Source organism: Prosopis cineraria, unplaced genomic scaffold (assembly GCF_029017545.1).
Source record: "Prosopis cineraria cultivar Desert tree isolate PC_DT_omini unplaced genomic scaffold, ASM2901754v1 PC12, whole genome shotgun sequence".
Taxonomy (NCBI): Eukaryota; Viridiplantae; Streptophyta; class Magnoliopsida; order Fabales; family Fabaceae; genus Prosopis; species Prosopis cineraria.
In genome coordinates, this window is record NW_026555343.1 from 38,944,405 (window position 1) to 38,961,156 (window position 16,752).

The window sequence follows — 16,752 nt, forward strand, 5'->3', positions numbered from 1 at the left end:
GACTGATTTGAGAGAGAGAAAGAGAGAGAGATTTACTTGTATTGAAAGCAAAGCAATCGATCGAAGGTAAAAAGGCAGAAAGAGAGAGAAAAGCAGTCTATTCTTCGCCTCTGAAAAGTCCAGTGAGTTTTCAAATGAAGGTGAAGCTTGCTGAGGGTGACAAAACCAGAATCACACTTGCTTGTGATGCATAATCTCAAACTCAAGAACCTTTGAAAGCCAGCCAGCTCATTTGGTAGCCTCTCAATTACTCCATATCGTGATCTGTGAGTGACCAAAGAAACTCCACTTCTCTCACGCGCATCCCACCATCTTCTTCCACAGTTTCATCATTTGAGCTTCTGATAAACTATGAAGGGCAGACTCTGTTTCTTCATGCTAGCTCTGCAGATTCTTGTCTGGGTTTCTGGAGCAACGAGATCGATCCCACAAACTGATGCCATCATTTCCCATCCAGGTAATTACATCATGTGTGATCACTCTGTTTTAAGAATGTACATGTAGAAGACGGAGAGTATAGGATATATATTTCTCTTTCAAAGGGAAAAATTAACTTGTGACATTTCTTCAAACTTCTTATCTTCAAACACCATGAGATTCTCACCAAAATAACATATCTTCTTGTGTTCAATCTGTACCAGGCCAAGAAGAGGCTCCACAGTCATCACCATACGCAACAGAACCAAACAAGGTATGTATGTTCATTTTTCTTCTTCTCTCCTTCCTGAATGTTTAAAAGACTAACTCGATATTCAAATGCTGTAAATGCAATATTCTCTATTTGTAGAAGGGCATGGCAGAGACAATGGTGGAAGAAGAGTATGAAAGAAGAGGGGCTGGTAAAGTAGGGTCAAGCCCACCAAGATGTGAACACAAGTGTTATGGATGCACGCCATGCGAAGCCATTCAAGTGCCAAGTATTAGTAGAAGAAGCCATTTGGCTATTCAGTATGCAAACTATGAGCCTGAGAGCTGGAAATGCAAGTGTGGTCCTTCCTTCTACAGCCCTTGAATGAATATTATTCACTGTTTTGTTCATACAACTTCACACATACCCAGCTTATCTCAATGTTAATGTATAGTTGATTGATCCTATAATTCACGGTGTGATGTGGAAAAGAGAAGTATTTGTCGAAGCCATAAAGGCATAATCCTTCTGGTAATTAGAAGTATCTTCTTAATGACTGAAAGACTACTAGATTTCCCATAAATAATGCTTAAATTTTAAATTTCATAAATAATCCTTGTTATGTATGAACATTTCATTACTTATAATTGTCATTTTATAAATAATAATGAATTGTGATATTTTTAAAAGTTATATTCAATTTATAGCTTTTAAAAAATATATAATTAATTTAAATTCAATTTATAGCTTTTAAAAAATATAATTAATTTAAAATTAATTATAAAAATAAAGAGAGAGACTTTCTTGTTATACTAAAATTGTACATATTTAAGGCATATTTTTCATTAAATTAGAATAAGTTTAAAAAACTTACATATCATTTTTTTAATTGGAAAACAGTAGTAAATAATTTTCGATACTTATTTTTATAAATATTGTATCAGTAAAATAATTTATTAATTAAAAAATGGATAATCCATCTAAATTCAAGAGTTATAATTTTATTATATAATTAACAAAATGATAAATCATGGAATTTATGACTTCCAAAGCTCCTATATAGTCAAAGAGACATTAAAGAAGAAAGGCTTACAAAAGGAAATCAAAACCCACCAAGGGAGGCATCTAGACAAGAAATCAATCCATAACCATGATACTTGTGGAAGAACATTTTTGTGTCAGCTTAATTTTTTTTTTTAAAAAAGAACATATCTGAGTCCAATGTGAAACAACATTAAGGAACAACATATCAACGCATAGGAAATATATGTATGTTTTTTTCCCCCAAATCCTTTTGGACCAAGTGCATGCCTCTTGATTTAGCTTGGCACTGTGAAAATATAGTCATTCAAGCCTCTGATAGTAGGAATATTGATGTTGATAATGCTGAGTGTGCTACTGAGACAATACCTTTTGGTCTGAGTTATTTGGTGATTTTGATATTTTTGAGATATATGTTTGCTTTGACCTTTTTCCTTTATTTCAGCTTTTAATTAGGAAGCATCTTTGTTCCATCGGGGGATGCTAGGACTACCCTTGAGATTTCGTTTGTTTGTTTTCTTTTGTATTCTGTTGTTTCTGTAGTTGAACTTTGGTGTTTTCATTCGCAATATATTTCTTGTTTTCTTGGGCCAAAAAAAAAAAGAATTTAATTCAATCAATCGAATCACTCATGTGTTAAGGAAATTGGTTGACACTAATTGTGTTTTTAAAAAAAATATTAGTGTGACAATCCAAAGCCACCCTTTAATTCTTTTTATTATAATTTTCTCTCTTTACAATTAATATTGCTGCAAACTTTAATATGAAAAGTATTTTTTAAAAAATAATGCATACTTCATTATTTTTCATAAAAGGTCTTATATTTTGAAATATAAAAAAATTTTAGAATATACTTCCTCCATTCAAAAATGTAAGGTATTTTTAATTGAATTTCACCCTAATAAAGTAGTTACTTATCTTTAAACTAACCCTATCTTTTTATATTTATCCTTATTTAATAAAATTTTTCATCCTAAAAATATATAAAGTAATCTATTTAATAGGGGCATTTTTTTAAAAAATAATGATTATACATTAAAAGACTCAAAATACCTTATATTTTTCAACATTCAACCTCTCCAAAAAAGTCTTATATTTTTTTAATAGAGGGAGTATATCTTATATAAAGTAATAGATGGAGTATTATGTCTATCAATGATCCTATCAAACATTGTAATTCTTAGAAATAATCATTTGATTACAGACCCATAAAGCATATGCATGGATCAATATAAAATATTTATTTTTGAATTTTGGTAAGTTGCAATATTTTTTTAAAAACAAAAGATGCTCAATTGCTTTTATTTTTTATTTTTTTAAATGAAATGACATTTTCTTACCCTAGATAATGAAAATGAAATTCTTTTTAAGATGATACTCAGAAAGTTATTCTTGAACTATATTATTTATGAGCAAACCTATAATAATGCAATTCATTTTAATATCTTCAATTGATTTGATATATTTTAAGAAAATATCATTCAATAACCATTGAGGCAAATTAATATTAAATAAGGATCAAAGATTATGTGGTGTCACTATAAGATTAAAGGACCAATTTAAAAATAATTTTAGATAAAAAAAAATTATAAACCCTTACTTTTCTTTTTCTTTTTAACTTGTCAACTAGCGAATTATTTTTTATTAAGTGTAAATGAATATTTGTTAATCAACGAATAATTACGTATTAAAACATGATCTACATTTGTCTCTTCTTATAAACAAGTTCTTTTATATTTTTAAATTTATCAATTAACATATAGCTTATTGTTAAATATAAATGAATATTTATTAATTAATGAATGATTAATTATTAAAATATGATATACATTTGTTTTTTGCTTTTTTTACACAACTGCAAAATCTTTTGGTCTTTGGTGATATTAATTTGCTCCTATGGTCTTAAATGATATTTCCCTTCTTGTTTTTGGTCCGAGGGGTCCATTGGGTTGTCACGGTTACTTATTTATGCGTGAGACTGTGGCAATAAGAACGAAGAATCACTTGCGCAATTTACAAAATTGTCCTTCCCTCTTAGGAAGGAAACGATCCTCTATTAAGCCAGATCACAGATCTGCGAAGTTCAAGCTTCTGTGACCCTTCTTCTCGTCTCAGAAATGGCGTCTCATGTAAGTCTTTCTTGGGTCCTCTTACTTCTGCATCCTATCTTTCCTAGTATTTTCGTAGCTCTAATCTTGCTCTGAACACAAATCAAGATGCAGTAGCTAACCATTACGGATACTTTCGATAGTTCTGATGAAGGTCTAGGAAAGAAAGCAAACTCTAGGGATCTGACATTGAAGTCCTTGATATTAGAATGGACTCCTGCAATTACAGAAATCTTGTTGAGTCTGGGAATTGATTTTAAATTCATCTATTTTCTGTTGATAGTTTTCTTCTTGTGGTCTAAAACGACTGGTTGGATGTTTAATTGCTTGAGTGTGTGTGTGTGTGTATTTAATTCTTTTGGGAAATGGGATCTAAATCTGGGTTATATTCTTCTTGTTATTTCGGATCCGTTTAGTAACACTCGTTTTCTCACTTCTGACAGCCAAACTTCGTTTTTACGGCAAGTAGAATTTCAATTAGGGTTTGAATGCTAATTGTTGGTTAATAAACTCAACAAAGGTGTCGCCAGTTTCTAGATCTGTTACTGGTTAGTTGCCATTTTCTAAGTACGACAACTTTGCAGCTTCTTGTGAGGGACGCAGTGATTGGGCAACATTGAAATAGGATGGCTTGCATCTAGTTGAATTGAGTTTGTTTGTGTTATACTGTTATTTACATATGGGCACTGTTTTTCACCTTTTTTCATTGAAATAAGATTCTATAGAGCTTATATTATCAATGTTTCTTGGGCTCTCTTTTCCTTTCTTCACCAGAGAGGTGGTGACAGATATGGTACACATTTTATAACTTGAATTGGTATGTCCTGTCTTGTATAGGGCTTATGCCCATCGGTAAAGAACATTCTTCTTCTAGATTCTGAAGGGAAGCGTGTAGCAGTCAAGTACTATTCAGATGACTGGCCAACAAACAATGCAAAATTGGCTTTTGAGAAGTTAGTATTCAATAAGACTGTGAAGACAAATGCTCGGACAGAAGGTCAGTGCAGAGGTTCTTACTGATGGACAGAAACTAATCATTACATGAAGTCACATGATTTTTCGTTGTTGTAAGTTTTATGTTATGCATATATGTCTTCAAAACCTCTAACGTGGGTCAAGAATTTATGCTCATTCAAAATTAAGCTGTAGTGTTGGGCCCTGTCTTAATAATGAATTAAGCAATTATTGCCAATTCTTGACTTGATCAGTAGTTATGTTTATCGTGTTTCATTATTCAGTTATGACTGATGTGCTATTTACTATTATCTGCAGCTGAGGTAACATTAATTGAGAATAATGTCGTTATATACAAGTTTGTTCAAGACTTGCATTTCTTTGTCACTGGTGGTGATGATGAAAATGAGCTCATTTTGGCTTCAGTTCTTCAGGGTTTCTTTGATGCAGTCACCTATTTGTTGAGGTATTTTAGGTTAAATTTTGCTTTCAAGATTTAGGATTAGAGTTCCCTGTTACTCATGTTTTTTAAGACATAAAACGTGCAGAGTTCCCTGTTACTCATGTTTTTTAAGACATAAAACGTGCGCATATATTATCTCAAATTTCAGGAGCAATGTTGACAAAAGGGAGGCGCTTGAGAACTTGGATCTCATCCTTTTATGTCTTGATGAGATTGTTGATGGAGGGTATGCTTGTCTTCTTAACTAAAATGTTTATTTCTCTTTAAAATTATAATTATTTTCTTAATACCCTTTTTTTCTTCCTTTAAGGATGATACTTGAAACAAATGGATCCCTCATTGCTGAAAAGGTGACCTCTCATAGCATTGATGCTGACGCCCCCTTATCTGAACAGGTAATTCAATTTTGTTTTAGTTTTTGTCTTCACTTCCTATTTGATTTTACTTTGCAAAGTCATATACATCGGCATATAGACTGTCGGCTGCTAAATTATTACGTTTTGGTGTTACGTAATTCTCAAACTATTTTGTTTTTTTTTTTTTTTAAATTTCTGATTTTGGCAAGCTATATTTCATTGTGCACAAGTTATTTTTGACTTGGTTGTACTGAAAATCTTGGATGTTGATGACTCGGTATCTTTGACCTTCATTCTAATGGTGTGCTTGTAATATTGCAGACATTAACTCAAGCATGGGCTACGGCTAGAGAGCATTTGACAAGAACCCTTCTGAAATGATGTTTACGTGACCAGGAGTGGGTTTATCCATGTTTGAAATGTTATAGTCTTTCTTTTGTTAGCGAGAGTTATTTTGTCCTCCAATTTATTGGGCTTGAGACTGGAGGATCATACCATTCCGGCGACTCCATTGTTCGAGGATTCTCGAGAAGTGATTTATTATTATTGTTTTTTTTTTAAAATGTTAAAATTATGTGCTGATTTTATATCTGGTTGACCTTGACGACATATATATTTGAGACGTATAATTAGTTTTATAATGAAAGAAATCGGGGTTGGTCATACGGCTTAAAGGATTCTACGTGTCAATTTCACTTCATCTCTGTCTTTGATTGAACATGAGTGAGGGCTTATTGCCAAATGCTACGCGTGTTTCTTTGGAAGGTATTATGTTCAAGCACGTATGCTTTATTAACTTGTTCTTCGCTGAAGCATGGTATTCTATCATGACATGTATGCCTGGAATTCGTCCCAGAGATGTAGCCACTGTCAACCGTCAAGAACTGCATCTTGGGTATAGTAAACCAAGATCGTCAAGTGTCTTGCTTTCTCAGTTTCTCTACCCCTCATCCTTCTTGTTCCTGTTGCTGATCCAGTTCTCCACAACCTGCTCTGGTTCCTGGTTTTATTCTAGTTACTGATCCAAAGCCCGAGACAGCCTGTTCTCTTCATCGGTTGACAGTTCATCCGGTCCAGTCTGGTCTCAATACTAGAGCTGTCAATTAGAACTGAGCCCGTCGGGCTGACCTTTTTAAGCCCAAAAATAAAAAGGCTAATCTTTTTAAGCCCTTGTTATTTTTTTTAAAAAATTGTAATATAAAAAAAATAAAAGATTAAATATATAATTTAAAGAAATGAACATATTAAACGCATTCGTTCATCTCTCATTCATTTATTAAGATTTAGCTAATAATGTTAGCTAAGTCTAATTTTTGTTAGTATTAACTTTGATATTGTTATTTGATGTTAGACTTAAATGTTTAAATTTTCTTTATTGTTATGGTGTAAATTGATTTAAATTTATTTTCTTAAACTTAATTTTATGTATAATAAATTTTTTTGTGATTATAAATATATTTTTTATAATTTTAAATTAATTTTTTTTAAAAAAAATGGGCCAAGACCCTGAGGGCCAGTCCTTTAGCTCTAAGGGTTAAGACTAGACCTTATAAAAGAAAACCTTGACATATAATCGAGTTTATTAGGGTCAGCTCGTTTAGGTCCTGGCCCTTCAAGGGTTGGCCTTTTAGGACCGGGCTGGCCTTAATGACAGCTCTACTCAGCACTGATCTTGAGTTTAGTAAATCATGATTGTTAAGAATGTTCAAAGCCTGTAAAAGTAAAATTGGATGATCGTGGGATTTTTTTTTTTTTTTTGCATTGACTTGGCAATTAGTTCCTATAAATCATTTAAACTTGTCTTGGATAGAGGGAAAAGTGAGAGAAAAAAAAAGGGATGAGAGAAAACTAGGAAGAGAAATTTTTAAAAATAATAAATTATGTTTAAGAGTTTTATCCCTCAGTTTTCTTTGCTCCTTATTTTTCTTCTCATCCAAATAAAGCATTAGCGTGATTAATGTAGATGATGAGATGATACGTGTCATTATTCAACATTTGATCAAGATTCTACTGTACGAATCATATCACTTGTATATTCCTTGTAACAAACTGGAATTTTAATATTTACAACAATCACACGCACTACATGCATGTCATAAAATACCTTTGCACGGCCGGATAATTCAAGCCTCATTAAGTCATTATACAGTGTGTTATTAACCATTGAATTAACATGACAAATTGGACAGCACAGTCAGTGTCCGTCATCATGATCTACTATTAAAGTTTATGACAAGTTGAAGATAATTTTTAAATCATTCGAAAAGCCACACGTACCCATTCAGATTTCAACGCCCACCCCTCTTAATGCCAAACATCACTTTTCTTTTCTCTCTGAGAACAGCATCAACACATCATTTTTATGCGGGTATCCTCACCTCCAAAACTGATGAACACATCACACTTTTTCTGAAGAAATTGGTTGAGAATAGCACATGAAGCACAGCATCCATGGTTGTTACTGTCAGCTTTTCTTGGCCGAGAACGATGGCTGAATACAATATAGTGATATACTATGTCAAACTGCAAAGACGGGCGAACATAATTAGTTAATATGTGTAAGTGATTGAATATAGGGCTTGCATCGGAAAGAAGATATGTAACTAAAAATCAATTCCGCGAATTTTCTTGGATACTGTCTAACCTCTGCTTGCTGCAGTCAGCATCAGCTGTGATAGCAATCGACACACCCCTCCACATTTGATGAATACTTAGTTATGAAATCCAGAGGAGAAAAAAGCTTCACTGCTTCACCACAATTTATACCTACAAATACAGTTGGCTAAATCATGAAGATTCTTTTCCAAAGCCTCTGCTGTAGAAGTTGAACTCTTGTAAACAGACAGAAATCCTGCAAAATAGAAGAACAAATGAAAAGTAGTTTTCAAAAAAGTGAAAGTTGCAACATTTGATCACCAATAAGTTATGACATGCAGAGAAGATGAAAGCTTCACCACTTCATTGTAATTGATATGACTTGTGTAAAAGAGTTGGGAGAAAAAACTGTGAAAAGAGAGGCATGCAATTTCAGTCCATAAAAACTTAATCAACCCAAGTTTTGTTTATTTTAGCTTTTTCATGATTTATTATGTTATCTAATGAAGTACCACCACATGCCAAGTTTCCTGACATGTTATCCTTCAATCCAATTGCACTGCACATTACTTGTTGCTGCATGACTAGACTTCTACATCAAGAAAAATACCAATGAAGTTGTTTGAGAAGAAACTCACATAATGTGACAAGCCAAGAAGAAATCAAAGCCAAATTTTTAAAAATAAAGAGGATTTAAACAAATCAATAGGATTATATATTTTGTTCAGAATATCTCTAACTTTACATATTTATTTACTATCCCTAAAATTGTCACCCACACGATACATACATATTCAGTCAAGGCGGCTGTGTGCTGCAACTATGATGTCGACTATGCTCAAGTTTGGTTATATAAATCACTTCTAACAACCTCATCAAAATTAAAGAAATGTGGTTAAATAACTGATGTTGTCTTAATCTAATGGTTAAAAAAGAAAACAATGTAGGAAGTAATTAATTTTCATGAAATATAAGAAAAAGCAACCATTTAATTAATACGACAAAATTTTAATGAAATATAAGAAAAAGTAATTAGTCACGTCTGGTCTCTGTCAATTTTCCATATTATTAGAATAATTGGACAGTACAGTCGATGTCTGTCGTCAGGATCTACAACTGAAGTTAATGATAACTTGAAGATAATTTTTAAATTACAAAGTTTAAATTGAAAAGCCACAAATACACATTTCAGTACTCAGCTTTCTAAAAACAGAGAAATAGAAGAAAGCATAACTAAGAGAAGAAAGCTGTTATGAAAGAAAACAGAAGAAAGTCTGACTCTCGAGACTAGTAACCATCTTAATGTCAAACATCACTTTTCCTTTATCTCCGAGAACAATATGAACATGTCAATTTTATGCGGGTGTCCTCACCTCCAGACAAGCTTTTTTGAAGAAATTGGTTGAGTAGAGAGTGCGAAACAGCAACATCCATCGTTTTCACCGTCAGCTTTTTTTTGGCTGAGAATGATGACTGAATAACATAACTATGTCAAACTGCAAAGACGTGAGGGCATATATAATAATATTAGTTAATATAAATTAATAATCATCTTCATCCAAAATCTAATCATCTCAAGTTCTGGTTGCTTATTTCACTGACGCTTTTTTTTTATCACGTTATTTAATGAAGCTAAGTTAGACATAGCAAATTTCCCATTATGTTTTCCTTTACTGGACTCCAGCGTCAAGAAACATATCAGTGAAGTTGTCTGAGAAGATACGTATTCATTGTAAGAAATCCTAATTTTGAAAATAATTGGATTCAAATGTATTAATAGAATTACATATATTACCAATTAAGGAAACATATTTAAAAGCATAATCTATATTTGCTTATCAGGTTAGCCATGGTGTACCAAAGTCAAACTTAATTAATAGATGAAATGAAAGAGAGATCCATACCGATCAAGTAGTGGATCCTAGGTAATTTATTTGTGATGAGTGTGATTCTTTGAAGATTCCAAATTCAACTGGGACAGAATAAGAAGCAAATCATGGACATTATGAGATGTCTTGGACTCAAAATTCAAGGGACTGGATTGAATGATTGAAGACTCCTTGGACTTCTTTGTTGGAGGGAGTTGGTGTCGGTCATCATCAATGTTCCGATGCCTCTTTCTTTGAGTAGTTTCCTTCACTTTCTTTTGTTGAACAAAGTTTGTGTACTCTGAGACATATATTGGGCGAACACCGCATTCTTTGATTAAACAATCCCCAAAGTAAAATTCAAATTTAAGCTTCTCACTATAATCCTTTCCTTTTTGTCGAAGTTTGTGCAGTATGAGTTCACAGAAGAGGGGATCATACCACAGAAAAATATCATCTGAATTCAATTTTATCATTGAATAATGCCATCCTCTTGGACCTTCCAAAAAGTTACGCCAACATCTCCCACGATATAGACAGCATCGACATGACGAGTGACATAGATCCCTTTCTTTTGAGGAGAAATGAGGTATAACAAAGCAGAAGATGAAACCTATTATGTTGTTAATATTTAGACCAAGTTGAACACTCACACATGGTCTTCTAGACCACATAATCGAACTTTTGCTTGTAAACCACTTTGGAACAATGCTTCCTTCAAAATTGTCACATTTGCCTTTTATCAATGAGGAACTAGCATATTCTAGTATTCCATAAAGTGAGTGCTCATCAGCATCATGACAAGTCTCTTTTTGGACAAGCAACTTTGACTCTATTTCCATTTGTTGGAGGAAGTTGTGATATTCCGAGGCATATATTGGGCAAACCCCACATGCCTCAATCACACCATCATGTTTTGTTTTCTCAAACAAGCCCTTATTTAGGATTGTCTCAACAACAGAGAATTCAAATGATACCTTTGGCCTGTAATTGGTGTCTTGATCGTCCATTGTTATCGGGAAGAATATCAATGAGGCAGGACCACACCATAGATAAACATGATGTGAAATAAATTCTTTTGTTACCATATCAAAGGTTAAGGGTTTTCCTTGTTTACCATCATGATAAAGTTGGCATTGCAAGTGACCGCTAGAGCGACGAGATAGAACACAATACAAAATGAAGCCAACAAGATTGTTCATGGTTGAAGGAAGCTCAAGAGTTATATAGTTGGAAGTCTTTGTTCTCTGCTTAAACTACTTTGGAACTTTTCTTCCAGGGTAACAAATACCACCTCTTTTGTTGGTGTACACTGATCGCTTTAATGAGAAACAAGCACATTTTATAACATGGGATAAAAACGATTCTCCAATTTCAAGCAATGTTTCAAACTTAGGAACGTCAGTTGTGGCATACAAGTTATTGAGGGAGGTACAATTTCTAATGATATGCAATCATCAGTGTTAATTGTTTCAATGGATGGTGGCAATCTTGGTAGAGTACGAAGTCTTTTACAATTTCTCAACCAAATACCTGTTAGATTTGAAAGATGCTTGATGTTGGCAGGCAAGCTCTCTACATTGCTTCCTTCCAAATCCAATGAAGATAATGAAGATAAGGAATTGATGATTTCAGGCAATTCATGCAATTGTTCACAACCACTAAGATCAAGGTCCCAAAGATTTCTAAGATAACTAATTGAGGAACAGAGTGTTGAACCCGAGATTATTTCATTTGCCAATAATGAAGATTCAAAATGAGAAGTGAGTTGTAGTGTCTTCAATGAGATGCAGTTGCAAGCATTTAATCTTTCAATAGATGGTGGAAACTCTGGTAAAGATTGAAGGCTCTTGCAATTGTTTATGTAAAGAGATTTTAGCCTTGAGAGATGCTTGATATTGTTTGGAAGTTCAGTTAATCTGCATGCCCCATCCAAATCAATTGATTCTAGATATAGCAAAGCATCAAATAAGATATGTAGCTTTGATTTGTCAATTATTTCTATGCAACCATAAAGATAAAGCTCCCGAAGAGATCTCAAGCAACAAATCTCATTAACTGGAAGATTCTTTAATGTCAAGCCATTAAGAGAGAGTTGTTGGAGTTGCTCCATATGGCCCATTGATAAGTCCAATATCTCAATGCCTGTTAGAAGTAAGTCTAAATTAAGTAATTTGTTTGAAGAGAATGAAAATTCCTTAAGACTGTAGCAACCATTAACAAGTAGGCTTGAGAGAGAATTTGAATGACTCTCCATCTTCAAACTCTTTAGGTTTTTGCAATAGGAAAGTTTCAAATCATGCAATCTTGGGAGAGATAAAATAGATGGATGAAGATGGCATAATCTTTCACAACTTGAAAGATAAACCACTTCAAGATTTTGAGCAGCTGAGAAATCTGGCAACTCTATTAATTGTTTAGATCCAGTAAGGTCTATGTTCCTTAAATTCACCAAGTTCTGCAACAATTAAAAAGAAAAATATTACATAGGATACAAAGTGTTAAATTTCAATTAAAATAGGGAGAAAAATCAAAACTCATCATATTTGCATTTTATACCTGCACTCCATCCCATAGTTTTTCTAGGTTGCTGTTAGGCATGCGAAGTTCAACTAGTTTCTCAGCACAAAATAATGATGGCAGAGACTCTAAAGGAAATTTGTCCCACTGGAGATACCTTAATGAATTGGAAAATGAATCCAGCCCTGAAGGAAGATTCACTATACATGATCTTTCATCCCGGGGGGAATAGAATTTCAGAAATCTTAAATTAGTCATCTTTTTAAAGGTATCAATACTCAATTGTATATCTCTAACTTCAGACAAATTTAAGATTATGCCATGAATTGCATCAGATCCCTGAACAACATCCAAATGAAAGTAAGTTAATTGCATTGTATTAACAATTCTCCTTAATTGTTGGTAACACGTCTTGTTAGAAAAGTAATGTTTCCCTTTACCTGATTATTTTTTAGTACATCATAGATCTCATCAGGATTCCATAGTCGACTTCGTCTTCCAGGATCTTTTATGTTCTCTTGACGAACAATTTCTAAAGCCATTGATTGGATTAAATCATGCATCTGCACAGTGTCATAGTCAATACTTATCAGTGCTTTATCCATAAGGGTTCTCAAACCAATGCTTGCATGAAAGCCGCAACCCTCTAATGTTGTTATTGCATCTCCCTTAGATTCACCTTTCAAAAAGCAAGCAATATCTAAAAACATTTCTTTCTCTTCGTCATCTAGTCCATCATAGCTCAATTTTAGCACAGCTTGAATATCTTGATAGGTCCTCTTCTCCAATTTAACCAATGCACTTTCCCATTCCTTTATAGTTTTGGAATGCAAAAATGAACCCAAAATAGTTAAGGCTAATGGGTTGCCCTTGGCATAGGCCACCACTTTTTCAACTAATTTTTTATACTCACTTTTATAACCATTCTTTCGAAAGGCTTTGAGGTTGAAAAGCTGAAGTGAGCTATCATAGTTCAATGCTATGGCCTTGTGTATTTTGTCAACTCTTTCATCAAGTACATGCTGATCTCTACTTGTTATGATGACTTTACTACCCAGTCCCAAACGAGGAGCTTCATTTTCTAAATATTCTAACTGACTTGTGTTGCTAACATCATCAAGTACAATCAAAACTTTTTTACGACTAAGCCTTTCAAGAAATGTATCATTTGATAGTTCAAAGAGAAGTTTATCATGTATATATTTTAACCCATGTTTTTCTGACTCTTCTCTTAAATTTTCCAAAAAGCAACAACTGTCAAACTGAGAGCGGAATTTTGCAAACACAACTTTGGCCATGGTTGTTTTACCTATTCCGCCCATACCCCAAATTCCAATTGTAGAGAATCTTTCCAAGAACAATTCAATACGATCGCAATTTTTGTTAATTCCAACAATGTTTGCTAGTGCGGTTGAAGATGGACGGTTCAATTTTTGCATAATGTCATTGGCAATATTTTGAATGAGCTCTGCTTCCCTCCTAATATGTCAAAAAAGATTAAAAAAGTGAAAAGTATTAAACATCAATTGAAAAAAATAATAAGCAAATAAGTTTTTAAACGAAGTGATAGCCAAGTATATTGTGTTAAATATCATTACTAATTTAAGGGGCCCACTGAAAAAACAATAACATAAAAATGCAACTTGGAGAGTAAGACAAGGAAGGTTTCAAGCAAGAGGAGTGGATTGTTGAGCAAGCTCATTTCTAACTATAAATGGTGCACTTGGCTAGTCATTTTGTGCATCAAGTGGTGTGTGAAGAAAAAGAAAGAAGGGGTTGCGATGGGGTGGTGAGCAAAGCGTGGAAGAGAGGAAAGAGGAAGAGGAAGTAGAAGAGTGGCATGCAAGGAGAGGGAAGAGAAAAAGTTTGTAGTTTAGTGCATTTTGTAGTTTGAATTTGCAATAAAATTTTCTTAGTTAAGTCCCTCTTATTTCCTAAAGTATCTTAGGTTTTATCCGCTCACAAATCCTAGTAGTAGTATCAGAGTTTTGGTTTTGAGTATGCTCTGTGGTTGCAGCTTAGCTTGTTCTTCCATATCAAAAAAGAATCTACGCATTGAAGCTACTCTAGGTCCGGTCCGTGTGACATCATTGTACATAATTGTACGTGGGGGAGATTCTACTCATGCATAGTTTGGAATTGTGAGTTCACTGATATGGAACCATAATTACTTAGTAAAACACAAGGCTACTAAAACCAAGTCATGATGGCATATTCAATCAATGCCAATATTATCAAGAAATTAAATAACAACGCCAGCATTTATTAGAGAACAAAGCCAGATGATCATCCAATTACATAAATATTGGAAGATCAATTGGTTGTAGAGACTTCAGCACTAGAATGGAAGAGATCAAGCCAATCAAGGAAGTCAAATCCAAAGTATGCCAATGTTGCTTTGGTAGAAGAAGAAAAAGAGCCAGTGTCATTTGAAGAAGCATTTCAGAAAGCAGAATGGAGGAAGGCTATGGAAGAAGAGATGAATGCTCTTGTAGAAAGTCAAACTTGGGATTTAATTCCAAAGCCAAAGGGTGTGAAACCAATATCATGCTAATGAGTGTATGAGATAAAGATTCATCTAGATGAATCATTTGAAAGATATAAAGCTAGATTGGTGAAAAGTGGTTTTTTCATAGTAATATGGATTGAACTATGATGAGATATTTAGTCCAGTAGCCAAAATTGCGAATGTTCGTGTGTTGCTAGCGATTACAGCTAATAAGTATTAGAATTTGTGGCAAATGGATGTGAAGAATGCCTTTCTAAATAGAAAGTTTGATTGAGTTGTATACATGAAGCAACCTAAAGGGTTTGAAAGCAAACTCAATCCTGGATATGTGTGCAAGTTGAAAAGGGCCTTATATGGGTTGAAGCAAGCCTTAGAGCTTGGTATGGGAAAATTGATGACTTTCTCATTCGTAATAGCTGTAAGGTTGCATCATCTGATTTGAGTTGTTTTGTGAAAGCTCGACAAAGGAGACTATAAAAAATCCTGATATATGTAGATGATCTCATTATCATTGGAGACAATGAATAAGAATTTAGCAGACCAAGGAAAATTATCAATTCGCACCTAGATGAAGGAACTTGGACAACTGAATCACTGTCTTGGATTAGAAGTGAAGAGAATGCAAGAAGGATTGTTTTTATGTCAAGAGAAGTATGCAAGAGATCTTTTTAAAAGTACGAAATAATTGGAAGCAAACCTCTTGTACTTTCAATAAAAGTGAACTCCAAGCTAAGCATATTAGAAGGAAAGATTTGAAGAATACAGTGATGTACAGATTGATAATGGGAAGTCTGATATATCTAACACTCACTCAACCAGATATTACATTTGCAGTTGGAGTGGTTAGTTGATTTATGCAAGCTCTAAAAAAATCCGCTTATGGGAGCAAATCGAAGAATTTTGAGATATAAAGAGGGACATTTGACCTTGGTATATTCTACGAAAGTGGAGTAGCATGCAAACGAGAAGGATATTGTGATGTTGATTATGCCGATGATTGTGATACCAGAAGATCAACCACTAGTTATGCATTTAGCTTGGGTTCTGGAGTTGTCCCTTGGTGCAGTAAAGGCAACCACAATATCATTCTCAACACTATAAGCATAATATCATGCAGGAATAATGGCAACAAAGAAGAGCACATGGTTAACGCAATTGTTGAAGGATTTGCACCACCAAGTGCTCATGCGAGAACGAAGCATATAAAGATGGAGTATCACTTTATTCGAAAAAAAGGTACTAGCAGGAGAGATCAAGATAATTCAAGTGAAGAGCTAACATTTTCACCAAAGGTCTCAACATTGAGAAGCTGACAAAGTTTCCAAAGCTTTTGGGCATAATCTCAAGAAAATAAGTCAATGAAAAAATTAGTAATGAGGGGAAAAGTTAAATTATCATTACTAATTTAAGTGGCCTGCTAAAACAAAAAATAATAAAATAAAAATGCAACTTGGAGCGTAAGACAAGGAACGTTCAAGAGGAGTGACTTGTTGAGCAAGCTTATTTCCATCTATAAATAGCAAACGTTTTAAAAACTGAATCGGAACGGCTGATGCAACCGGTTAAACTAGTCATTGGTCCTGTTTGGGTAAGGCAGAAAAATTGGAGAGTAACTGAACCAGTCAAGAATTGGTTAACCAGTCAACGAACCAGGAAAGCAATAAAAATTGACAGGTTTCACTAGTTTAGCCGGTTCATGAAAAGGGATAA

The 16,752-nt window shown here is 33.8% G+C and overlaps 3 protein-coding genes and 1 long non-coding RNA gene across 4 annotated transcripts; 2 read left to right on the forward strand and 2 right to left on the reverse strand.

Annotated features, from left to right (window-relative positions):
- The first annotated feature begins 118 nt into the window (after positions 1 to 118).
- On the forward strand, positions 119 to 1,090 carry LOC129287843 (EPIDERMAL PATTERNING FACTOR-like protein 6). The gene is made up of 3 exons (XM_054924091.1): positions 119 to 457; positions 642 to 691; positions 788 to 1,090. Exons 1-3 carry the CDS (start codon positions 352 to 354, stop codon positions 1,010 to 1,012), a joined length of 381 nt encoding a protein of 126 aa, XP_054780066.1. The 5' UTR covers positions 119 to 351; the 3' UTR covers positions 1,013 to 1,090.
- A 2,555-nt stretch (positions 1,091 to 3,645) lies between these two features.
- LOC129289002 (coatomer subunit zeta-1-like) lies at positions 3,646 to 6,227 on the forward strand. The gene is made up of 6 exons (XM_054925838.1): positions 3,646 to 3,798; positions 4,615 to 4,774; positions 5,050 to 5,197; positions 5,343 to 5,420; positions 5,505 to 5,589; positions 5,872 to 6,227. Exons 1-6 carry the CDS (start codon positions 3,787 to 3,789, stop codon positions 5,929 to 5,931), a joined length of 543 nt encoding a protein of 180 aa, XP_054781813.1. The 5' UTR covers positions 3,646 to 3,786; the 3' UTR covers positions 5,932 to 6,227.
- A 1,386-nt stretch (positions 6,228 to 7,613) lies between these two features.
- Positions 7,614 to 10,542, reverse strand: LOC129287460 (uncharacterized). The gene is made up of 4 exons (XR_008587715.1): positions 10,050 to 10,542; positions 9,519 to 9,641; positions 8,195 to 8,401; positions 7,614 to 8,073 (listed from the first exon to the last, which is right to left on the reverse strand). It is a non-coding gene; the product is annotated as an uncharacterized LOC129287460 (long non-coding RNA).
- Positions 10,543 to 11,355: 813 nt separating this feature from the next.
- LOC129289340 (disease resistance protein RPV1-like) lies at positions 11,356 to 16,094 on the reverse strand. Its single transcript, XM_054926100.1, has 4 exons — positions 15,969 to 16,094; positions 12,974 to 14,012; positions 12,573 to 12,872; positions 11,356 to 12,471 (listed from the first exon to the last, which is right to left on the reverse strand). Exons 2-4 carry the CDS (start codon positions 13,970 to 13,972, stop codon positions 11,356 to 11,358), a joined length of 2,415 nt encoding a protein of 804 aa, XP_054782075.1. The 5' UTR covers positions 13,973 to 14,012; positions 15,969 to 16,094.
- Positions 16,095 to 16,752: the final 658 nt, after the last annotated feature.